The 25,871-nt window shown below is 42.0% G+C and overlaps 1 protein-coding gene across 2 annotated transcripts in view; it reads right to left on the bottom strand.

Moving 5' to 3' along the window:
- Positions 1-25,871, bottom strand: part of PRAG1 (PEAK1 related, kinase-activating pseudokinase 1) — a 50,742-nt gene that overhangs the window by 4,613 nt on the left and 20,258 nt on the right. For both annotated transcript variants that reach the window (XM_006916350.3, XM_025049891.1), the window contains exons 4-5: positions 14,585-14,742; positions 3,269-4,026 (exon numbers count right to left, since the gene is read on the bottom strand). In XM_006916350.3, coding sequence (XP_006916412.1) covers positions 3,269-4,026; positions 14,585-14,742 — 916 coding nt within the window. The remainder of the gene's footprint in view (positions 1-3,268; positions 4,027-14,584; positions 14,743-25,871) is intronic.

Raw genomic sequence — 25,871 nt, 5'->3', positions numbered from 1 at the left:
CTTTTCTCAAGGATATCAAAGGCCTGGGTTCAGCAAACACTCCCAGCAAAGCTCCAGAGGAGCTGCTGACAGTTTGCACAGAGATGTAAATGAAGGAGCAGAATAAATGGTAACTGGGCTGGATGTGGTTCAAAATCAGTGAGTGGGTGCTCTAGCGGGACCCATAGCTTCCTCACCACCTGTTTGCACAGGGATGGGGAATGGGAGGCTTCCTCTCCATTCTCATCGCCCCTCTCCACCCCACCCCCCCATTTCATTTTTGGGGGTCTATGCTTGGGTTTTGGCTCAATACCGTCACGTAATTTCAAATGTTTTGTTGAGCCATGTCTCGTTTTAAACTTTGTGGTCATGGCCTCACATTCATGGTTGAAAATCAGGGCTAAGTCATGTCTGTTAAATAAAAAAAAGGTCCAGCTGCCTTAACATAGGTCCCTAATTACCCAACTGCAGTTCTAGTTGGCTGAGGCATGAAAGGGCTTTGAAACCTCACAGGCAGCTGATGACCTTTTTCTGCTTCATATTCATGGTGCAGGGCTCCAGAGCCGGCTTCCTGTCCTTGCTGCTGCAGGGCGCTGAGCCCGCAAACCGGACTGGCATGAGGGGCAGCAGGTGCGGGCCTGAGCGAGTTAATGGAGACTCGTAACCAAGGCTCCTGTTTACCAGGCGCAGATGAAATGAGTTCAGCAACAGACAGGCAGTGGGAAGGGGGACCCGCTCCCCACCCCCTCGCGGATTCCAGATGACTGTACTCAGTCTAGACTGCGCAGCTAATGAAGTGGAAATACTGCACGTGCAAAATGATGCTCCGCACGCCGTCCCCCCCTTTACCAGGCACATTTGCAAATTGATATTATTGTTCCCCAGACTCTGAACACTGCAAGCTCTTCTCCAAATTTCCTTTTCACACGGTACAGAGATAGTCCTTGAGCTGCCAAGCCTCTGGCAAAAAGTCAGATAGGAGACCCGTGGGCCTCTCTTCCTGAGAGGACACGGCCTGTCTTCCAGTTTCCTATGGATTACAAGCCTACTGAAATAAGAAGTGATGCTTGTTTTTGACATTTTCTGGGGAAGCTAAATTTTCTGCACTGTTCGTCAGAGAATGTGCCTAATTCTACACTTTACAAGAGGTCCTAGAATGCAAGCTGAGTGTCACAATCATTTATGGATTTAAAAACCAAAACCCCTATCCCCCAAGATTCCGATCCAGTGGCAGATCTCCCACCAGGTGGCCCTTTAGTTCTTGGCAGGAGAGCCATATCACTATTACCCCATGGGAAAGAGGGATTAAGCCTCTTTCACCAGGCTCTTTTCCTCTCATAATGGAGATGTGAGCTGTCTCTTGTCACTGAATTAGCCCCAAGGCCCAGCCCAGGAGACCAGTGAGAGTGACTGACACACTTGAACACAGGAAGGTGGAAGCAGAGGGATGACTCACAGCTCACTTTCTTAGGTTCACTGGGGCCACTGAAAATTAAGTACTTCCTCAAGGTACTGCCATCCCTTTGGCTTTCAAAGATCTCAAAACTACATCCCTTTCATTGGCAGGATAAAGACCCCTGGCTCTGGGCCGACAGCGATAACAGACTAATCATGTTCGGCTCACTGAAGGGTCCACTCAGTTCTTCCTCTAGTTCAAGGCAACACAGCTGTTTAATCTTTGACCCTAAATCGGGGCTTTTGCTGCCACACCCCACTGCTCGCTCAGGTGTAGCTCTGAGCAAGCTGGCTGAGCATCTGCACCCATGTGGCCACTAGCATCATCCTAATAGGAAGGGATGCTAGGATTGTTAATTTTCTTCTTTTAATTGTGGCAAGGAAGGGTAGCTTACCAAGAGAGAAGCTGCTGGGTTTAGACACAACGAGGCAATGAAGTTTAGGAAATGCAGACTCCCAATCTGGACGTTCGTTTTTTTCTTCCATCTAGTGCCTGCCACCCAGGCCACTAATCTTTCAGGGCCTTGATTTCTGTACAATAAACTGGATCCTTCTAGTAGCCACCCCTATCCTATTTTTTTTTCCCCCATAGGAATGCAGCAAGTAATTATATATAGCCCTTTAAACATAGAAACCATGGGCTTAGTCCATATTTTATGATAGTATCACCAATTTCTTTAAAAAAAAAAATCTCAAAGTAAAATTCATTGCCATTTTCTTTGGCTAATAATTATAATATTTTTAAAACACTTCTGTAAGCAGGAAGCTACCCCATCGAGGCCATTTCATGTTAGTTTACTGTATACATTTTTTTCTAACTAGAAATAAAAGAATATCTTGGGATAGGTGATAGTAGAGAGCTCAGCGTTCCCCTTCTTACTCCCCACAAAAGCTTGCATTTATAGAAGGGCCACAGACCCACCAGATATCCAAAGAATACCAAAAGAAGATGAGAAAGGTGGCCGCACAGAATGACCCGGGTAAGTGGCAGAGACCAGGGTGGCCGGATGGGTGTAGACGCTCAACCAGTTTGCTCAGAGCTGCACCCTGAGAGAGCAGTGGGGTGTGGCAGCAACAGCCCTGATCTAGGGTCAAAGATTAAACAGCTGTGTTACCTTGGACTACTTACTTAACTTCTCTGAACTTTGCTTTCCTTAACTGATAGAAATATAGACTTTGTAGACAGAAAAACTAAGGTTCAACTCTATCTCTGCCACCAACCAGTTATGGGCAGATTACTTACTCATTTCAAGCCTCAGATTCCCCAACTGTAAGGTTTCAAGGTCATATAGTTACTGCATCCAACCAAAAGTCTAGTTGTACAGTGAATGATCAATCAATGCTATTACTCTTATTGTTCAAGGTGATGGCTATATCTAAGTCTCCTTCCGGCCCTATCTAAAGAACAATATCCTAATTTGTCCATCTCCTGCACTAGATTATAAGCTACATAAGAACCTTCTGTTCACCCCTCTATATTCGGATCTTTACAAACTACCTGGCATACAGTAGGTACTCATTAAAAACCTGCAGAATAAATGAATGAACTCTATTGCATTAAAAGGCAACTGTTTTCTTAATCTAGCTTAATCACATAAGTTCATGCCTGAAAGCACGGAATGAATCTTCTATTCATTCATGGTGCAAATCCTATTGCACCATGTCCCAAGCCGGGCAGAGAGTGAGATCATTGAGCACTACGTGTTAAAAGGAAACTTAGGACTCAACCCTCCTTCTCAAGCCTGGAGAGGAGAAATGAATTGCTTGAGCCACAATTCTTCCAAGGCAGGACCAGCTGGTTGTGCTGCAGAATGGAAGGGGTGGGGGTACCTACCTTAACAGCGTAGGTGCTGCCGGGGTCCTCAGAGCAGGTGGCACAGTAATAAATGGCATCTCCCGAGTCACAACAGGGCTTGTTGCAGGTCAGCTTGAAGAGCGACCAGTTATTCTCATTGAAGTGCAGTTCCTTTTTCTGGCCACCCATGAAGAGGTCCTCACACTTGGCCACGAGGCGGACCAGGGACTGGGCGTAGAGTCCCACCAGCTTGGTGTAGGTACCCTCCTTGCTGCTAATGCTGCTCAGGAGGCTGTGGAGCTGGAGCTGGGTGCTGCTGGTGGAGGCCTGGCTGGCCACGCTCAGCTGGGAGGAGGAGGCCGAGGGGACCCCTCTGTACTGGAGGCTGGGGCTCCCGCTGCCGCTTCTGCTGCCTGGCAGTCCTGGTGTTGGAACCCAGTGGCCAATGCCTTTGAAGGTTTTCTCCAGAGGCTCGGAAGAGGAGAAGATATGATGGTGGCGGTTCCCGGGGCTCGAGGAAAAGCTGAAGTGGGACTCCTCACGAGCGCAGACGTTGGTTTCCGAGTGGCTGAGGTTCAGCTTGGGACTTGCTGTTCTCGGCTTGGGGCAGCCCTGGGGCCAGAAGAAGCCATCTGGCGAAGAGGCCGCCCGGCTCACTAACTTCTTCTGGGGGAGAGGCGGGGGCTGCACGGGGCCGCTGGGGGACACATCCTCAGTGGAGCCTGAAGGGAATGGAACAGGAGCAAAGAGCTTCTTTCCACTATTGGTGGGTGAGTGAGTCGGCTCAGATGATGGTCCTGAAAAGGAGAAAACAGGAACAATAAGGCTGAAGGCCTAAGCTACTCAGTGCCAGGGCCTTAAGGGCTTGCATTTATGTATGTATGTATGTATGTACGTACGTACGTACGTACATATTTATGTATGTCAAAATAATTTATTTTTATTTATCTCTTGAGGAGACAATAGATGCACAATGAAAAAAAATTTAATGTGTGCAGTGCCAACAAAGTCTTCCTCCTACCCTGGCTCTCAGCATGAGCCCGCTCATTGGAGGAAACTACCACAGCCATTGCTCATGCACCCTCTGGAGGTATGCTGAAGAACCCACAAATGCACACGCACACATTTACACAAAGGAGAACGAACTCGCCCACTGTTCGCAATATTGCTTGTCTTTACTTGATGCTACATCTTGGAGATATTTCGCAGCAAATGTACTCATCTATCTAGTTCTTTTAAATAGCTATCTCATATCATCATGTGCAAAAATCATCTATTTAGCCAGTCCTCTTTTGATAGACATTTAGGTTGCTTCTAACATTTTGCAAACAATGCTGCCACAATAACCACAAACATGAACATGTGTGGTTTGGCTGGATTTTTTTACGGTAAATTGTACCCTTTATAAATTACCTTCTATAAACCTGACTTTTTAAAAGAGGTACAATTTACCTACAATTCCCCCGTTTTAGTATATAGTTCTATGAGTTTTGGCAAACACTTTAGTGGCTTGGGGGGCAGGGCTGGCCCACAGACATTCTGGAAGGCAGAGGGATGTGACTTTACTAAAGAAACAGATCGTAAGGAAAAGAGAGTCTCTGTTGGGCCCTGCAGTCCCAGGGTAGTGCCCACGGACACCGAATCTCATGGCGGAAGGTTTCACATGGCCACAGGTCTCCATAGATAATGGGGACATTATCTGGGAAGCATCCTAGATGGTGAGATGAAGGGCTAATCTACACGGGGTGAAGACTGCACTTTATTCTTTGTATCGATGTATAAAATTGAAGTTTCACAATGAAATAAGAGTTCAGGTAAAAAAAAAATATGTAAGAAAAAGCTAGGGACATTGGAAACAGGAAAGGGCAAATTGAAATGATACTCATTTCTTTCATTCTAAGCACTAACTGGAAGATGTATGCACTATTTTAATAACAGCTTTCAAAGGGATGAAAGAAAACAGTGACTGTATTCATAGGTTGTAAAATGCATCCTATAATCCTGAAGGTTAAAATGTGAAAGAAATATGGGTCTTAGATGCAAGGGAATAGGTGCTTATGATGTGCACCCCTCATTTAGTTCATTGTGTCGCATCACATTAAGGGCAGGGCATGTGGTGCCTGTAACCCTCCCCATCTTAGCAGAATGGCTGGAATGAAAGAGATGCAACAAGCACATGAGACCTAGGCAGGTGGTGAAAGGCCCCAAAGGAAGCAAATTGTCTGTTAATTTTGTGTCAGCTCACTCAGATGCACATGACCTTTCCAGGGCTGCTCCTGAATATGCCCACACTGAGTCCCTCTCTGCTTTCTCCAACCAAGGTAGGGGACAGAATAGACCCATAAGGACAAGCACTGGCACCAAGCTCCTCAGATCAACAGTGGGTCTCCTCCCTTGGGATGCTCCAAGGGAGAGGGGACCCTCTCGGGAGCAAGGTGAATGGCCCCGTCCGCAGAACTCACCTTGCCTTGGGCAGGGCAAGAACTGACATCCGGGCCCTCGCCTCACTGACACCCAGACACACATCGACAGTGCATGGGAGCAGGACGCCTCTTGCCCAGTACAACCTCCAGTGCAAAGCTCACAGGACGACAAAGTTGGTGCACACAGCTTGTTGAACACAAGAGCTGGGAACCAATAGGTTCCTCCAAAGAGAAGCCCTGCGCAGCAGAGTGAGGCCATCGGGCCCCACGTTAACACCTTTCCTTGCTCCTCAGTCCCAGACCCAGGAAGAAGCAGGATGCTTTTCCTTGCGTGCTCCCATGATGCTCCACATGCTCCCACATAGCATAGGTGGTCACCCAGTGGTTTATCAAGATTGTAAGAAGTTTTCCTTCCCAACTCATTCTGCTAGTTAATGATAGGCAGGGCGCCTGCCAGCAAGTCTGAATGAGTGATTTATATCCTTTCCAGGATGCCCAGGTTAATTATAAAGCAAGCAGCAGTGGTGCAGCCAGGACTAGTCAGCTTCACACACCCATGTATTCTCCCCCGAATAGTCACAATGGTGGCACACAAGAAACAGCCAGCCAGAGGAGGTGAGATCCTGATTGCAGCTGACCTCAGCAGGCTCTGAAATCCTGAAGTCCATAGGTCCCCCACCCATGCTCCCCAGAAAGAAGCTTTTCTCCTCCCAAGGGCTGGTCCAAAATGGGGACAGAAGGCTAGGGCAGTGACTCACTTCCTCCCCGCCTTCCTCCTAGCAGCACAGGCCGAGAGAGGAGGAGGATCACTTACGAGCTCCTAGGCTACAAAAAGGAGGAGGAGCAAGAACGCTTATGCATGGGGATCTCAAAGGACACTAAGCCTCAGCCAGCAGTCCCCCAGGTGATGAGCAAAAGGGCTGCCAGGCAGAACCATGTCCATTTCCTGGCCTTTCTGCACTCTGGATAGGGAGGCCCGCCCCATTGAGCTGTCAGATTCTCAATTAATCATCAATATGTAGAAGAAGGGGGATGAAGGGAGGAAGTGAAGTGTGATGAGAATCCCTGGTCAATGTTTTAGTCAGGAGCTCCAGCGACAGGGACCAGCCAGCCTATGGTCAGGACTTCTGGTCCCCAGTCCAGTGGCTGGGGAGGTTCTGACAAATCAATTCCTTGGCTAGTCCCCTCTGTAAATCTTGTGCTTATTTCCCAATCTTTACTGGTTTGTTCTCCTTGCCTTCCTTGTAGGGCTCTCCTTGATGCTTCCCACACGTCCCTTTCTGCTTCTGCTCTGAGCTGAGGGGTGGACAGCAGGATGAACGCGTAACTAGCTGCTGACCTCCTCAGGCTGAGTTTCCATACTTAAAACTGCCCAGATGGCATCACTACGAATAGTCCAGCATTAATAGCCTATAATTTCAGCTACTCTCTTCATTTTCAACCTCTCCTAACAGGCATTTTGTCTCAAAGCGGCCCCTGAAATAAAATACCTCTAGGCAGATGGTTATCTTGCTTCAACCCTTCCTCTCTCTATTTCTAGTTCCCACAGCTGTCAATGGTGAACTTCTCAATCTGCAAGGATAGCAAGGATCCTTTAAAAAAATAATTTGTACACTCTTTTCCATAAATTACTAAAGAGAATCAAGAGGTTCTGCTTTAGTACAAAAAAAATAACTCGTGTTGAGGCAGTGAGAGAAAAGGACTTCCTCCCTTGCCCTCTGTGAGTTCTCTGGCCTTCCTGGGCACTGTGAGGACGGTGGGAGTCGGTGGCTTTGCTCAGACCTATATCTCATAACCACTTAGGCAAGGGGGACCGGGTATTAGGAGGCATGGCCTCAAGGATGAGCAGGTGGGCTGGTTCATTTTCTTTTATTTCTTACATACCATGTGCTTGTCACTCAACAACCCCTGCATAAAGCACGTACTAATCAGCTGATCGCACTGCAGAAGAACGCTCTCCAACCACACTTCTCTCCAGTGGACATGAAGGACTGACCTTATAGGAACCTCACCCAGTGAAATGTGGCTCATTGAAATGCGCACTTTATCTGTACAAGGTAGCATTATGTAGGCATATTGTAGTTTTTGTATTTGAAATATATATATATATTTCAAATATATATATATTACATACATATAACCTAGTTCTGTAACAGGTACATCACCTTCCAACCTGAGGCACCCTTCTGAACTTATGGGTCCTTGCAGCTGTTCTCCATATGTGGAATCAGAGCTGGTGAAAGACCATAATTCACTCTGATAGCCCCCAGCCACCTCAGGACCGTATCTCAGCTGTTGATATTTTTAGGGCTACCCTAAAATAGATGCCAACATGTGGCCTTTCTCAATGAAACTGAGTTCTCCACCACGAGACAAGCAGCAGCTATCTTCTATGGCATCAGGGGCACCCGTAAGGACCCACTCTGACTCTGTCATTTCCTTGACTCTTACGAGAGGAAACTCCTCCTAAACACGGCTGTAGGCAACATGGCAGCTCAACTGTGACTATTTGTAGCAGCTGCCACACTCTGCATTTAGAAGAGCCGAAAAGAAGAGGGAACACATATGTCTTGACACCTAAAATAGTTTCAGAATTCACAGGCAAACCACTGGTTCAGAAAATTGTGCCTAAAAACATCCTGAAAAACTTTGGCCAACAGCCCACGTTCTCAGGACTCAGCTCCAAAGGCATATGAGACGAATTCAAATACAGCCATACCTCGGAGAGATCGCAGGTTGGGCTTCAGACCACCGCAATATAGTGACTATCAAAATAAAGCGAGTCGTCATCTTTCGGCTGATGGAGGATCTTGCCTTCGATTTGTAAAAAAATGCAACATTTCTGAAGTGCAATAAAGAGAAGTGCAGTAAAGCAAGGCGTGCCGCCCGTGCGTCCTGGTTTTATGCTGGCGTTAGATCACTCCATTTCCAAATTCTGGCTTACACTGAGGGTATAAAAGGGGTGAGAGTGGAAAATACTTTTCTGGGCAGTTTGCCTATATCATAGTTACATCTTTGTAGGGTTTTGTTTGTTTGTTTTTGTTTTTAATGACTTTGCATGCTAATTGGGCCAGAGAGCTCTACATTCCATTTCCTAAGTGTTCCTCTCAATTTTCAAATCAGCATGGAAAGCCAGTGGCCAGCTACGGTGTACTCCTCTGCATCTCTCTAGTGGTGTGCTTCAGGGAAGAGAAAGTGTTTCTAGTGGGAAACTACGCATCACATATGGCACACTGGGTGGGATCTTAAAAGGACCCAAGGGGAAAGTATACCAGTTTGGTGCCTTTATATTTCGAAAGCAAAGAAGAGCAATCAGGATTTCAATGGTCAGGGAAAAAAGCTTAACCCCTATGTAGAAATGCAGGGCAAAAATTCAAATGTAGTGCTGTGAGGTTTTCCTTATTCTAGAGTCCTCTCTTCTTGCTGGGTTTTAATAGGCACTTTCATTGTTCTATACAGCCACAATGAGAGCTGAGCTTAAGGAGGAAGTGGTCAGTCCAGTTTTGAGCAGTATGAATGAGCACTGTTTGGCTCTCTCGATGCATAGCTCTGCTTTCTGGTAGCAGCTGGGCCCAAGCAAGGATGGAGGCAAAGGGCAGAGCTCCATTTAAGAGTCCCCAAGCTCTAAACTTTAGCTTTTGTGTCTGATTGTTCTCCAACTTCCAGTAAGGTAAAACAAATGAAATTTTCTTTTGTTCAAAAAGATTAGAGTATTTTTTTTAAATGATGATAATAGATTGTAGAGCTGGAAATAGCTATATGGATTTATCCATTCGTTCAGTCAATTCTTCTTGAGAACCTACTAAATGCAAGGCATAGGGAACAAGCAGATGGAGAAAACCTCGTCCATACCTTGTGGCTCATTCAATCGCCTCATGTTAAAAGTGAGAAAATTAAAGCCATCTGTGTAGGGACTTTGTTAGTGTCACACAGGAAATGGCAGTTTTGCTCGTTTCTGCCAAACCCCTGCCCCCCGCCCCCAGAAGGTTGGGGGTGAGGAAAGGTTCTAGCATCACATGTAACTTTTCCTCCAAAGGAAAATTGTGCAACCTCTTGTTTGGTCCCACAGTCAATGGGCTCAATTCTAAATTTTTTTTTTAAAGCAATGAGCATTCCTTTGACAGGTTTCTTTGCTTTTTTAATAAGGTAAAGGTGGTCTGAAATGGAGGCATTATTATTATTAGCATTTTATAACTGAATGGAAAATGTGGCATTTGTGAGTAGTCCCTCGGGACTACTTAATCATCCCAAGAAATAGTAATCGAGACATGGATTCGATTTACATGTAAAAGAGAAGCACTGTCTCAGTTTGGAAAAAAGGATCACGGAAAATATTCCATGCCTACAGCCCAAGTGTTCTTCCGGAATCATGATCTTTCAGTCCCTCATTATAACACAATCTTTAAGGGTTTTCTTCCAAATTAATAGTAAAATTAAAAGGTAGTTCAAAGCACTTTCGCATGCTGTTGATGAAAGTATAAATTGACATTTTTAGAGGATAATTTGGTAACGTTTATTTAAAATGCATATATATTTTGACACATCAATTCCACTTCTAAGAATTTATCTTACAAATATGCTCACCAAATTATTTCAACATATGTCACAGGATCTTACTGTAGACTTGTGATGAAAATAACCTAAACATCCATTAATAAGAGGTTTAACTGATTCATACGATGAAAAATTATGCAGCATTAAAAAAAATGAAGTAGTTCTAGAGGTTCTGATTTAAAAGACTTCAAGATATAAGTATAAAAATGCACAGAAATGAAGTTTATGATATTCAAAATATGGACAAAATTTCTGAGATGATACAGAAAAAATGTTCAAAGTAGTGGTAGGAGCTGCATGGGGGCGGTCTGAAGACTTTGAGTTTTCATTTCACAGCTTTCCTCATTGTTTGAATTTTTACCGTAGACATGTAATGACTTCTGCTGAATTAAGTATGTGTGTGTGTGTGTGTGTGTGTGTGTGTGTGTGTGTGTGTGTGTGTGTGTGTGTTTAAAATTCAGTTTGAAGAGAAATGGTTTAAACAAAGATGAAGCTTCACTTTAGTGATATTGTAAGGGCTCAGGCCACAGACAATCTTAAAAATTAGTAGTTCTTCCTTTGTGATTGCTTCTTCATCCCTTAGCAATAGAACTCTTGGGACAGAACTCATGACCGAATCTGCCTCTATGGGAGTTGGGGGTGGGGTATAAACTCCAATGTAATGTATTAGACCGAACCCATTAATTTAGGATCAAGTGCTTTAACAAGTCTGTTTAACAGTCAGAAAACACACTATTTTTAGCTAGAAAGTTTCAGATATCTTTTTCAAGATCGCCTTTAAAAAAAAAAAAACTCTTTCTTCTTATGGATTCTCAGGTAACAGCCTGAGAAATAGTAATCAAGGGAGCAAATGCTCGGTGACAGTCTGCTGTCACTTATTTTGACTGATGTCTGATCTTTGTGGACTCACTGTCTCCTGCTGACAGGTCCTCCTACCCCTCGCTGCCACCTTCATGGCTCAGTTTTCCCCATAGCGCCTACTACCATCTGACCCACTGGCTACTTGACTCCTTTATCTTCTTCATTGTCCATCTCTCCTCACCAGAATGTGAGCTCCATGAAAGAAGGAACTGGGTATTTTGGGAGGAGTCACTTCTATATCTTAAACAACTAGAATGATACCCAGAACACAGTTTATATTCAACGAATATCTATCAAATTAATGGTTGAATTAATGTACATTTTAAAAACTGACTTGGCATTATTATTTAGAAAAATAAGCTAACTACTGTCAAGATATTTAATTAACTTTCTGTATCTTTTGGTTTGCTAGCTATAAAAATAAGAAAACCAACACTGCCCTGGTACATATTTTCATGTGAGTTTATATCTATGCTCACTGTATAGTTAGACCTCTTATCTAGTGTTTGTACTAACAGTTTCAGTTCAACAAAACTCTCTAATCACCTGTACCATGGGAACCTGGCATCCATAGATGCCTGTTCAGCTACTGAACTGAATTTTGTTATCCTAAATCAAAAAGGAAAATGATCTTAATGAGTCATGAGGTTTGCATATTTAAAAGTAACCGTTTAAAGCACAAGAGTCTTCTGATGACCATTTCATTTAGCAGATCATTTCCCCTCACATCCATCCACCCATTCACTACAGACAAGCTTCCTGTTGGCAGCATTCATAGATCTGTCCTGGCACGTGCACTTTGTCCCTCCCACAGCAAGCATAAATGAAACAACTGCTTCCTTCTACCAAGTTGACTCGCTGTTCGATTGAACTACCCACATGGACAAATGGGATAACAGATGTGCTTTGATGACTGTGAAATGTGACACAAGCATAGAGATGTAAAATTAATACGAAAATGATACTTTATAAACATAAAGTTTAAACAAACTAGTTTTTAAAGTGTAACAAAGTTATAGATTTCAATTATGTTTTTCTTGTAAAATTTAAAATTTTGTCACAGAACTTGAATAGCAGAATGAACCTGACGATCATTTAAGCAGTTTACACAAACGACTACTATGATATGCCCCGGAACGACTTTGTCCTCACCTCTCTGGCCAGCCTATACTGCAGATGCAAAAAGTCAATGAAATGCATCATTTTCATCAGTGATTTCCTACTGACAAAATAAACATATAGTCTAAAGGTATAGTATGATTTAATATATAACATCAGAGAGGTAGATAGTACATTCTGGTTTAAAGAACTTCAGCTTGAACTATTTCTACCTCTCTTATTCTGATCCACTCTCAGCTTCAGTACTAGATGCCAAATAGTAATAGATGGTATGATGGGTGACTACTTCAAGTACAAGGTAGACGTAAGGATTTATGGGACCAAAAGATAATTGTTCAATATTAGCTCGAAAGCAAGCAGCCTTGTTAATGATAGGAAGCCCAATGAAGGGTTTCTCACATTTCATGACCAGTGCTTCTGGATATTTTCCAGATTAATGTTAAAGAGATGTTAGAAAGGAAGAGAGAGAGAGAGAACGAAAGAGCATGCCTTTGGTCTTTTGCCAATTTCAAAGCATGGTTCTGAGTACAGAGCCATACACAGGAGCAGCAGAAAGAAATGGCTTATCCTAAGGAGCCAGAGTCTGGTAACAAGATTCGTACCTTCCTGTGGATCTAGGAATCCAAATTTTGAGATGCATTTCCATTGAATAACTGCTCATCGTAAAAGAATAACCATGAAAATGTACTCATTTTAATTAAAAAATGTCTAAATTAGGTGCCACCATTGTACTCATTAACCCCCTGCGGCTCCCTTTTTCCTACCTCCATAAATTGGTTTCAAGAGCATTGTACAATCCAGCCTCCTGCTTTCCACCAGCCTCAAGTCCCATTTTCCCCTCACCTGCTTCCACTGAAGTGTGTCAGGCTGGTCTTACCTTCTTCCCAATGTGCACTGCTAACCCGAGTCTTTACTCCTCTTTTATTGTTTCTGTTACCTGAGAAGCTCTCTCTTTCTCAATTCTAACCACACTTCAGACATGCACTAAGCCCCATCTTCTTGAAAAGCCTTCCTTAAACCCTCTCTCTTTTCCATCAGCCTTTATAAGTACCCATGCCCTGGGCAGCCCAATTTTCTAGCTTATTCTATCTACCCATGTGTCACGTGTTTTTATCTTATTTTCCTTGATAGACTACAAGAGCTCTGAGAGCAAACATCATGACTTGCTGGTTCTGAGAAGCAACGTGCGGAGGCAGTTAAGTCGCGTTCTCATCGATAGCAGCTGGCCGGTGACCGATGGAGGACTCCACTGTCGACTGCTCCCTCAGAATTGGTCACCATCCTGACAGCGGGTCAGGGCTGACCAACACAGGGCTAATGGTTCATGTGCCCAGCCCAGCCCTCTATGGAATAATCTGCCTTGTGGAATTTTTGCACAATGGGATGGGAAAAGGAAAAAGATAGAAGCCCAGGAAAATCTGCAGAAAAAGAAAATCCTCTTTTGTCACATCCCACCCGAATCAAGGCTAAGATATTTCCTGTTTTTAAGTTGGAACTATCAGAAGTTTCCCATCAGAACACACCACATTCTGACTTAAAACGTATGTTTTTGTCTTAGCAGTACTCATCTTTTAGTTAGAAAAATGTTGGTGACAGTAAATTTTCAATAGAAGCCTCTACTCCAAAATTGCCTACTGAGAAAAAATTCTTCCATAGGAGTGAGAGAAGAAGCCATGCTAACGCATGTCGAAACCTAACATGATACAGGAGAGGACACACACACATAAAGAATGAAAGAGTGAGAGCTTTTAATACTACCCATCACAACTATAGAAAACGGGAGGTCCTTTTCAGAAATATGTGCAATCAGGACATACCTACACGTGATGCCTTTGAGCTTTATCCAGATAATGGGATGGATGGTAACCTACTGAAACATGTGCTCTTAACTCAACAAACGTGTATATAAACACCTGCTGTGTTCAAGTGTGTGCATGTATAGACATGTGCGTGTGCATGCACGCACATGAGAGAGGGGAGGGAGAGAGAGGGAGAAACACAGAGGGTTGGCGAGAGAGAAAACTTGTAGTTGGCATGTGCCCAACCCCCTGAAAACTAATCCTTAGGACAGAAATGGAAAGCAGAACTACATAGAGATGGCTCATTACCCAAGGAATCGTCTTTCAACATGCTTTCAACTTCTGCCTCCTCTCACCTTGTTACCATGTGGATGCACCACATATGACTGGAGAGTGCAGCAGGAGATGAGGCACCCTGCCATGGATGCAACAGGGAATCAATGTCAACCACTCCCCGGAAGAGTGTAATTTATGGGAAAAGCAGGACCAAGACAGTAGGTCTAGCTCAGCCCTCCCAAACCCTGGCAGTTAACCCAGTATATCCTGGCCTTCTAGACTTGGGGGAATCTAAGCCTTCATGTCAAGGTCAAGTTGGTTACCTCCATCACTGCAGGTCCTGGAGTCCGAGGCCAGGCTGTCTGTGGAGCCCGTGGTGAAGCTGACGTGGACACCCCTGAAGGATGGGCTGAGGCTCTCCGCGGAGCCTTGGCTCACTTTTTCCAAATCAGAGCTGCTCTTGTTCATTTTTAAAAGGTGCCTGGAAAATGTAGCAACAAACAATAAAAGCAATTAATTTGGTTTCTAGTCAAAAACAAGGCCAATGGACCATGAACCTACTATGCTCTTGAAACCTGACCAACACCAGCAAGCTTCGAAAAAAATACTTTGGGAAGAGAGAACAGGGGCTCTTTTGAAACCTATGCACATGAATGGTAAGAGGTTTCTTGGGTATGGTAAGAGAAGTGAATCTATTAAATACAGACAGATGCCAAAATCATGATTGAGGAAAAACTGCTTTCATATTTTGACCCTCTCTGCCACAACATTTATGTCATCTACTATATTTTATGCAACATCTCTACAAAGAAAAATTGAATATTATCATATAAGCCAATGAATGTATGGAGATATACAAAGATTGGGTAGCTTTTGCAAGATCATAGCATAAATGAATTGCAAATCAAAACTAAAAACATGGGATTTCTTTTTTGCCTGGTACTCTCTTGACATAACTTCAAAGAGTCTAGGTTGTCCCTTGGAATTAAGGGGACTTTATTTAAATTTTAACCAGACGTCTAGTGCAATACTCAGATATAACTATGTTAACATAATCCTTATTCCAGAACTGTGGAATGAATCTGTCCTTAAGCTTTCTATGAAATCTTTTTTTGCATCTCTAAGACAACATTGCCAACATATCAGGGACAGGAACACCAAGTTCAGGAACAAAGAACTTCTCCTTGGAAAAAAACAGTTCCATTATTCGGTAGAGTGTTTAGCTTATTGATTTCTCCTTCCCCCTTTTTCAAGGACTACATGAATATTCACTCTGACCTGACATTTTCACCACAATCAATCCAGCTCTGTCCCTGTTGGTGGTAACCCAGATTTATCTGAACCGATATTTCCTGATGACATTCCTGTTCCCACGACAGTAGATCTATATCTCAACATCTGCTGCAGGAAATATACAATACAATATCGATCTGGCATCAGAACTGCCTTATTTAATGCATATGACCTTACAGTCAAGAGGGTATTGATTGTTCTTTATGTTCAACATGGCCAGGCCCTATTGGTCTTCACAGCCACTGAAATCTCTTGTTCACTCACAGAAAAGTTTAGAGAAAGTTTGTGTGCTACTATGAAAAGTGTTCTTTAGAAACACCTCTCTCTCCCCAACTCTGACCCTTAGAACCACTATGGAAAATGTTTTAAAGCTGTTAAATGTAAGTGAGACAGTGATAGCAATATTACTGCTAACAGTATTCTTTATATTTCAATGCCATTGTAGGGATCTTGGAAGTATCATGCTGCAACAGTAGATTATCTTTCTTTTACCCTCTGGCAAAATACAGTCATAGAAAGTTTCATAAAAGATTTTTATTCTCATCAGATCCATCAGTAATGGCTTTCCAGATGAAGCCAAGATCTGAAGTTGTGAATAATGACCACTCCTCAATCTAGGAGAGAAGCCAGCTATGGAAATCCAACTACTGCTCTCCGTGCCCGCCCCACGAACCTAAACCGCAGAGTAGTCTCTGCAGTCTCTTGGTCTTCAGGCTCAGAAAATTGCCAAGGGAGAAATTCTAGCACCATAGCTGCTGAACTGGCATAGCTCCTCATTCCACAAACATAAAAAAACACTCGATGATGTATATAGATAAAACTAAAAACCACACAAATGTGTGTGTGAGTACACACACACACACACACAATTATTTAAAGTAACAGCAAAGCGGTGAAAGAACGAAAAGTTCTCAGGTGCCAGATGCAAAGAGGGAACACTCAATATCAGAGCATGACAAGAAATGCTTTAACATCGCTGCATGGTAGATGTTCTTTATCAGGTTAAGGAAGTATTTTTATTCTAAGTTTTCTAAGTGTTTTATATTTTTAAATCATTTATAGTTATTGAATTTTATTGAATGGTTTTCTATATCTGTACAAAAGTCATATCATTTTCCTCCTTTATTCTGTTAATGTGATGAGTTACATTAATAAATTAATAAATTAACCCATGCTTGCACATTTTGCATTAACTTAATTTACTACATATGGCTGGATTCAATTTAATATTTAATTTAGGATTTTTAATTTTACATTTAAATGTGAGGTTAGCCCATAATTTTTCTTTCCTGAACTGTTCTTGTCTAGTTTTGTTATAAAGGTTAAATTAGAATTACAAAATGAATTGTGTAACTTTTTCTCTTTTTCAGTGATCTTATATAGTTTGTATAAATAGGGATTATGTGTTCCTTGAAATATTTCTAAAACTTGCCTGTAAAACCCTCTAGACCTGGTTACAGTATAAGTGAGATTAGTAAAAATTTGTTTCTAATGTATCTAGAATCATTTTGTGGACAGAGAGCCAATGAACAGAGCTCTGTCTATGGGAATTGCTATGTGACGAATGTAGTGTAGCATCAGTGATGGGAAGATAAACAGTTCATGGTACTCATACACCAGCTATCAATAATAGGACAAAATAAATTAGAGGGTAGAACTATATTTCACACCATGTATAACTATGAATTTTTGACAGGAAAAAAATCCCCCAAGATTTAAAATTTGTTAGAAGAAAATATCAGAGGAAATCCATAACAAAAGATAAATTTGATTGCTTTAAAATTTAAAACTTCTGTCTCATAGAATAATAGACACTATAAAGTAAAAAAAAAAAAGTAAAAAAAACAAATGTGTGGGCAATCCAGCCATTTGCAATCTATATAATGGATAAAGTATTAGAATATAAATATACGAGAGACAGATAAATGACCCCCATTAAAAAAAAGGGCAAAAGATATGAAAAGGCAATTCACAAAAGAAAAAACAAGAAAAGCCAATTAACACATGATCAAACCTACCAGTAATCAGATTATAAATAAAAGAAGATTCCATTTCACACCGATCAGATCAGTCTGGCAATATCAGATATTGTTAAGGATGTGGGAAAATGAGAACTTTCTAGCACTATTTGTGAGACTGAAGAGACTGAAGATTGGTATACAGACACACGCACTGGACAACACATTGATGAATCTTGTGAAGTTGAATATGCATATTCCTATAATGAAGCTATTCACTTTCTATTCTATTTTTCAGTATACATTCTTGAGCAAAGATATTTAAATTTCTAGTAGTTAATGAACTGCTAAGTCAATTTACTGAGTCACGATAGTTTATTGACCAACCGTTTATTTTAACAAAATAGAACAGACCAGAAAATATGAAAATATATACTAGGGATTGTGAAACTTTGTTTTACAAAACTTTCTTTTCAGGGGAGTATGTGTATGTGTGTTGGATCATGATATTAAACATATTTTTTTTATGGGTATTGATTTAAAAAAGGTTAAAAATCATTGCTCTAGAATAGGGGTCGACAAACTTTTCCTTAAAGGGCTACATGGTAAATATTTTACGGTCATGGGTAATATAATTTCTGTTGCAACTACTCAACTCTGCTGTTGATGCAGGAAAGCAGCCATAGATAATGTATAAATGATTGGGTATGTTTTCCAATAAAACTTTATTTATAAACACAAATAGCTGGCCTGTGGGTAGTAGATTATCAATTCCTGATCTAGAACAGCATGCCCAATGGAAATATAATGCAAGTCATGTACATATAATTTTAAATTTTTTAGTAGCCAAATTATAGGTGAAATTATTTTAATAGTATATTTTAACAAAATATATAAAAACATTGTCATTTCAACAGGCAATGAATATAAAAATTATTAATGAGATAATTTATATTTTTTTCATATTAAGTCTTCAAAATCTGGTATGTAGTTTACATTTATAGCACATGGCAATTTAGACCGGCCACATTTTAAACTGGCGACTACTGTACCGAACAGTGCAGATCTGGAGAAACTCTCAGACATGAACACGGCTGTTCAAAGCATTACTAATAGCAAAAACAAAATTTTAAACAGTCCAATGTCCATCAATAAAGGAATAGAGACATTATTGTATACAGCATTGCTTATTATAGCATTCAAAAACAAATGAACTTGATTGTAATGTACCAATATGAAAATGATTCTTCAAATGAATATAAAAGTGTACCTTGTAAAAGACTCATGTACAGTATATCAAGTGGTGTCAATTACAGAAACCATTATACACATTTTAAAACATAACAATCTATATATTTTTTGTATAACAACTATACATAGTAAAATGGAAATACTCCTCATTAACTTTAAGATAGTGACTACTCTGGGTAGCACCGGGAAATTGAAAAGGCAATTAAATAAGGAGAGGTCTTCCACTGTACCTATAATATTCTATTTTTAAAAAAACCTTAAAAAAATGGCAAAATGTTAATACTTGAAAAATCTTAGGGAGATACATAAATGCCAGTTAAATTATTTCTGTATGTTTTTTCATTGTATGTTTGAAATATTTGATAAACTGAAAACAAAAGTCTCTAGAAGGAAAGAAAATCACTACGGCTTGAATGAGCCCAGGATGGCCACTCCTGTCAACCTGCTGTTGAGCCTTTGAAAGGCACAGAACAAAAGCGATGACCCAGCAGGATTTCCGTCAGGCCCCTCAGAGGACAGAACAGCTCAGTGAGAGTTGGTTCCACCACAGAATAGCCTCGTAGATGGAGAAAGTTATTTCTCAAACTTAACAACTCTTCTGAGACTCTGAGGGTTAATTCTTCTGCATCTAGTCACTGTGAAGGAGAAGTCACAGCTTTGAAAACTCACCAAGTGAATGCAGACAAAATCAGAGTACTCCTGTGACTGCAGGATAAATTCTCCACGTGTGTGTGTGTGTGTGTGTGTGTGTGTGCGCGCGCGCACGTGCAGATGCAGGGAAGTGGGGAGCTTCTTGAAGCAGACCCTGGTAAATGTTATTACCCAAGCCCCAATTTCATGTTTTCATGGCTTCTGGGAATATTATTGCTGTTTCTCTACAAAAAAGGCTCAAAAAGCAGAGGTTCCCACCAGGTAACTAAAATCCAATAGGCATTTGGAATGCTCAGGTATAAATGGAGAGAGAAAGGGGTGTCACTTTCTCTAATAGCAAAATCTTGGGAGTGATGACTCTTTCACAAGCTGTATCAAAAATCTTCCACTCTAGAAAATTGTGTAATCTGTACTCCTAGAGAATTGCCACTTTAAATAGGGAATGAGCAAAATATCAGATTTTAAAATAAAAGGCTTGCCATCAAAGCAGAGACTGACAACTTATTTTTGTGTCTTGAGACTGTGTGTGCAACAGATTTCTTAAAAGTCCGTGGAAAGGGCTTAATATTCCAATGGTGACTCTTCTGGGCCCTAATAGATTATTCTGTCAGACCTAAGGCCAAATGATAATTCGAATGCACGCAACAACACACAACAAGACTACAATTATTTTTTTACAAGAACCTTTCCCTCATTAATGATAATTTGATTTGTCCTTCATAAAACCAATGCAAACCATCTATGAGATGAAATTTGATGCCAAGTCATTTAAGGAAGTGGCTTCAATGAGCCAAAACCACACTCTCTAGTCTTTCCTCTTTGGGTGGTGAATAACATTCTTATCAGCTAACGCGAGGACAAGCCCCACACAGATGTCTTTGCTCATGCGGTGTGATAAACGACTCGTTCTTGCTCAGACTTCCTTTCCTGCCTCCCCCTGTTGATTAGGCACAGTCACAGAGCGTAGGGCGACATACATGGCCAGTGGCACAGCGTCCTTAGAGACTCAGAGCACTGCAGCTGCTGCCCAGTGTTTTAGAATGGCTTTTCCCCTCATTGTCCTTAGAGAAAGAAGTCTTGCCAGAGTTTTCTCCATACCGTATTGGTAGAAAGCTAGAAAAAATAATCTAGGCGGAAGAGCCATCTGCCAGACTTCCTCATTTGTAGGAAGAAACCTCTTCTAAAAATACCCCTGAGTTTTCACAATGTCCGAAATTCTTAATGGACGCCGAGCCCCAATGTGTGGCAGAGACTATATGTCAAACTTTACGTGGCTGCTAGAATCCTCATACTACAGCATAATTTCAAGTGTTACTGAGGTAAATTTTCATTTTCACCACCCTGACTTTTGTTAAGTTCACATGCTTTTGGTTGAGTGCCTTTTTGCCTCTGGAGCTACATACAGGAAAATTCAAATAATGCCAGCATGCAGTTTTAGATTACCTCTCTAGACCCGGTACACATCTATACCACCATGTCTCTGGGTTGGTCAAATTCACTGCTAAGTTTAGTGATGACTCAGAGAAGACCTTTGAGGTAGCTCTCAAAGTACAAACAGGTTAAAAAATTCTATATACATTTAAAAAATCACTACGAAGTGAAAACAGAATGGTTTTAGATGCAAATAAATCAAGTTGTACCTAAATCAAAGAATGAGAAACTCTTACCATCCTAGACTCCAGCCCTTGGTGCCGTCCTCATCAGCACGGCCTCCCAGAGCCCTGTGACAGGCTGGGCCAGTGACTGCAGGGGTCTCGTGGAGCAGCCCTGAGGATGGAGCGCCAGCTTCAGAGGCAGCAGGAGTGCCTTGTCAGCCTGCTGTGAATCACCAGCTCAAAGCTCTCGGTTTCCCCTCAGTTCCTCTCTGACTTTTCTATAAAATGCATTTCCTGCAAAAGTACAGGAAAGTAGAGACGGATCTGCCTCTGTGACCTGCAGCTTTCAGTCTCCAATTGTCTTATTGGGCTCCATCATTAGAAGCAATTTAAATACCCTCTAAAATACATTGTTTCACCTCATTTATTCTCTACTATTTAGCCACACCCTAAAGTCGAAATCCTTAAATGATTCAAGCTGAAAAACCAGGTCTGCTTGGTGAATAAGAATACCCCATTTTTACCATATCTTATGCCTGAATTACTTGCAGTGCATCCCCCATCCTGTCTGTCCTGAATACCATTCCCAGGATTTTCAGCAAACAAATATTGACTACCTACTGTGTGCTGAGCACTGTGTTAAGTGTTGGGGATATGATAGTGGATAGAGCTGAAACCACCCCTTCATTGTCAAGCTCCTCAAAAAAAGTATACAGAGGGTTCAATCCATATCTTCAGAAAAGATTTGCATCGACTCAAAATCTTTCTAAAATACTGCTCTCATGACAATGGCTGACTCTGAAGAGTACTACACAGAGCTCCTATAAGGATTCTCAACCTCGGCCACCACACTGATCAACTCAGGTCCCCCATGGTGACAGAAACACACATTCCAGATTTCCTTTGACAATCTCGATGTCTATATTTCCCTCCACTGTCTATACATTAGAGCGCATGTTAATATACTACTTCCCTCATAAATCTTTCGCTCTAATTAAGTTGGTCTCTCATTATCCCTAAAGCACCCTGTGTTCCTCTCCTCCATCAACAATGACTCGGAGGAAACAAACCTCTCTCCCCTTCAAAACTTTTCCACCCTCAAGACCCAGCCTCGGTACCACTTACCTATAAATCCCTCCCAAACCATTTTGGTCTTCTCTAACTTGGCTGTCCCCTCTGGAACTCACACAGAACGGAGTCTGATCCACATCACTGAGCATTTGGTTACAACCCTGGTTAGATTATTCTAATTGTTTCATGTGAAATAGGCTTGTATCTACCCCCAAATTATAACTGTTTGAGGAACTGTGTCACATGTTGGAACACAGAGTAATTATTAAATGCTTCTTGATTAAGTTTATCTGCCTCTGTTTCAATAACGCAGTGGCATCTGGGAGGATAAATGTTTCCTTTAAGAAAAGAATTACACTTGCCCGGCGAAACTTGCAAAAGGCAGGAACATTGAGCACACAACCCTCAGGAAAGCTGGATTCAATAGCTGATTCTCTCTCATAACTACATAATTTAATGGTCCCAAAATATCCTGAATTCGTACAAATCTACTAGTTTTTGCAGTGTTGTTACTGTTGTTGTTTTCCAGGATACAAGATGAGAAAGGCAGATAACTAAGCTGGGAAGATTTTTGTCGCTTTTGTCTTTGGTGCTCTTAGATGAAGATGCGCTGGTGCTCTTAGATGGGATTATTTAGCAAGTGTCTCAGTGCCACCTGAAAGGACTAAGACCCGTCTGCTCTGGGAGCATGTTTTCTCCACTGATCTATTAGCATGTACAAAGATAGGAAGGCAGTTTCAGTTTTGGTCAAATGACCTTTAAGGTGCAGCCTGTTAATTTGCATTTGTAGTTAATGCACTAGTGACTGTGGGGCTCTATAAGCTGAAAAGCCCTTTGGTTCAACCTGAAGATAAATGCACTTTGCATTCGGTGGAAACCATTTAAAAACAGGAATAGAGCCATACTTATTTTTAAAGATAAGGACACACGGGTTTAGGTTACTAGTTGATTTTGGTCAAGGATAAAAATGCTTAAACTGGTCAAATGGAAATTTGCAAGCATTTGCGCTGACTATATGCAGATACACTTTGGCCTTGAGAGGTATCAATATTTTTAAAAGATGACCTGTCAGATCTCAGAAAATGAATCCTTTATTTGTGACCCCAGTCTGCATGGTTGTGTACTTCCCTAAAGTAGATCGGGACCGCCTGGAGCAGGGGTGAGGACGGCAGATGTTTGGAATTACCTGGCATGAAGAGGTTTCAGCTAAGGCTGAGGACAGGGAGAAGCAGCTGTTGAGGAGCAGGTAACAGAGTGCTGAGAGCCCAGCAGCTTTGGCCCCATCACCCAGTCCACCACTTTCATCTCCAATACAATCGCCAAAGAACCTTGAGTCCCCAGCTCCTCTCCCAGAAAGTCAAGGAGGAAGCTTTTACATTAGTTTACACAAGGGGCAGATGGTTAGAGAGGATGAAAACAGAGATGAATAACAAATGGAGGTAAAGACTGACCAACCACAATCCACAGAGGGCCACCTCCCACCAGCTGCCTGGTCCACAGGCCAGCACTGTGTGGGAGAACCCCGAGGAGCCTGTGGGAAGGAGAGTCATGCAAGCATTTGAGTGACTTCCCAGATGGATTTCAGAGTCACCTAGGAAGGCCAGGGATGCAGTGGTTAAGAGCATGACACTGGGGTTCCACTGCTTGGGTTTGAGTCTCGGCTGCACTGCTTACCGGGCTGCAGGCCCTGGAAAAGGCTCTTAATCTCTTTGCACTTCAGCTTCCTATCTATAAAACAAGGATAACAATAATACTTACCTCATGGGGCTGTTAGGAAGATTCAATGAGTTAATATTTAATTAGTGCTGCAAACAGTATCAGGTACATAGAAAGCGTTAGTTATTCAGGAAAATGAATGTAGATGGATGGATGGACGGATGGATGGATGGATGGATGGATGGATGGATGGATGGATGGATGGATGGATGGATGAGGAGAGAGAAAGTAAAGCAGAGACACAGAAAGGCAGAAACAGAGAGAACTTCAGCATCCTCCAGTAAACCCAGTAATTCTTTTTGCTACCTGGATAGAAGCAGAAAACAGCAGATAGGCTAGAGGTTTCAGTCTCTCTTGATACCTCTATTTTTATTATGGTACTTTAAAGAGACTCAAAGAAGAAAGTCAATTGGGGTGATGCTTTGATGATCTGCATTATTCTAAAATAACTCAGAAGAGTTGATTTGTCCATCATGCAGACTTCATTTTGATAATCAGTGTAGCCCCAGGTTCAGTGGCTGACATACTCTTCAGAGAAGCAGGTTGCTTAGCTCCATTATGTGAAAATTTAGAAATATAAGAACCTCTTTTATTGCATTAGCCTGCCTCCCACCGCAGAAAAAGAATCTCCCATGGTTCCTTCCCTCTTCACATCCCCTCCCCATTTTCCCACCCCTACACAGAGAACTCTGGTGATTGACTAAACCAAAACAGTAGTGAGTTGTTATTCACCAACTTGGGAATCGTTGCTGTTCTAGTCCTGACCTATTCCTGTTGGAATCCATCCACCAAGATGTTCTGTGCTTGACTAGAATCTTTTTGCTTCTAAACTATTGGTTTTGACAATCTTGCCTTCAAAATTATCTCTCTCCCCTTCTTTTGATTCAGCAAATGCTTCAAGTCCACTTTGTTGACCCAGATCTTGAGCCCATCCATTTGGCTTAAGAAATTTGTGTTTATTTATATTGGACTTCGTTCCTGGCTTGGGAGATTGAGGCTATTTGTAACAAAGTTACTAGGATGATCTACTTCTCCACTCCCACCCTGGTCCAGCCTGTTGCCCAATAAGGATGAGCTTCCCTTCCTGCTCTCAGGTCAATTCTTCAGGACTCTCTTAAAAGCTCCATCACCCTGTCCTGAGCCTTAGCCAGAACTTCCCCACCTTAGGTAATGGTTATAGTCATCCAGTTCCAACGTGGGGTGGGGGTTCCCCACACTATCAGTTCTCAGACTGAGTATCATACCATTCAGCTCAACTCTGACACTATCTACTGAAGACAGCATTACATTCCACAGGTTAAGGACTCAGTCCCATAAGATTGCCTTCTGTCACAGATGCCAATCTCAAGTCCAGGATGTCATCTGACTGACTGGTCACAGATTGGAGGTTCCAACGATCCTTTCCTTGGGTATGGTTAATATGCTAGAGCAGCAAGCACAACTCAGAGAAATATTTTACTTAAAAGAATATAACTCAGGAACAGCCAGATAGGAGATGCATAGGGCAAGGTATTGGGGGAAGGGCGCGGAGCTTCCATGCCTTCTCCGAGTGTGTCACTCCCCACATCTCCATGTGTTTGTCAACCTAGAAGCTCTCCAAACCATGTCTTTTTGGGTTTTCATGAAGGCTTCATCACATAAGCATGACTGATTAAATCATTGGCCATTGGTCATTGATTCTACCACCAGTCCTACTCTTCCAGTAGGTTAGAGGGTGGGACTGAAAGTTCCAACCCTCTAATCACAATGGTTGTTCCCCTGGCAATGAGTTCCGTCTTTAGGCTGGTTCCAAAAGTCACCTCATTCACATAATAAGAGTCACATTTATGGCTCTTAGGAAATTCAGCACTTAGGGAATTCCAAGGCTTCTAGAAGTTCTGTGCCAGAACTGGGAAGACCAAATATATATTTCTTATTATAAATCACAATATCACACTTGGTAACTTCAAACACCTTCCATCTTTACTTTTGCACCAGGCAGCCCAGTGCTTCTCTAGGAAAGTCCATTACCATGCAGACTGGGGTCACAATTAGTTCATGCCTTCAGGTAGCTCTTGGGGCTCCCTGGCATTCCT

The sequence above is a fragment of the Pteropus alecto genome, unplaced genomic scaffold, assembly GCF_000325575.1.
Source record: "Pteropus alecto unplaced genomic scaffold, ASM32557v1 scaffold24, whole genome shotgun sequence".
Taxonomy (NCBI): Eukaryota; Metazoa; Chordata; class Mammalia; order Chiroptera; family Pteropodidae; genus Pteropus; species Pteropus alecto.
This window is presented reverse-complemented; position numbering and strand designations above follow the sequence as displayed.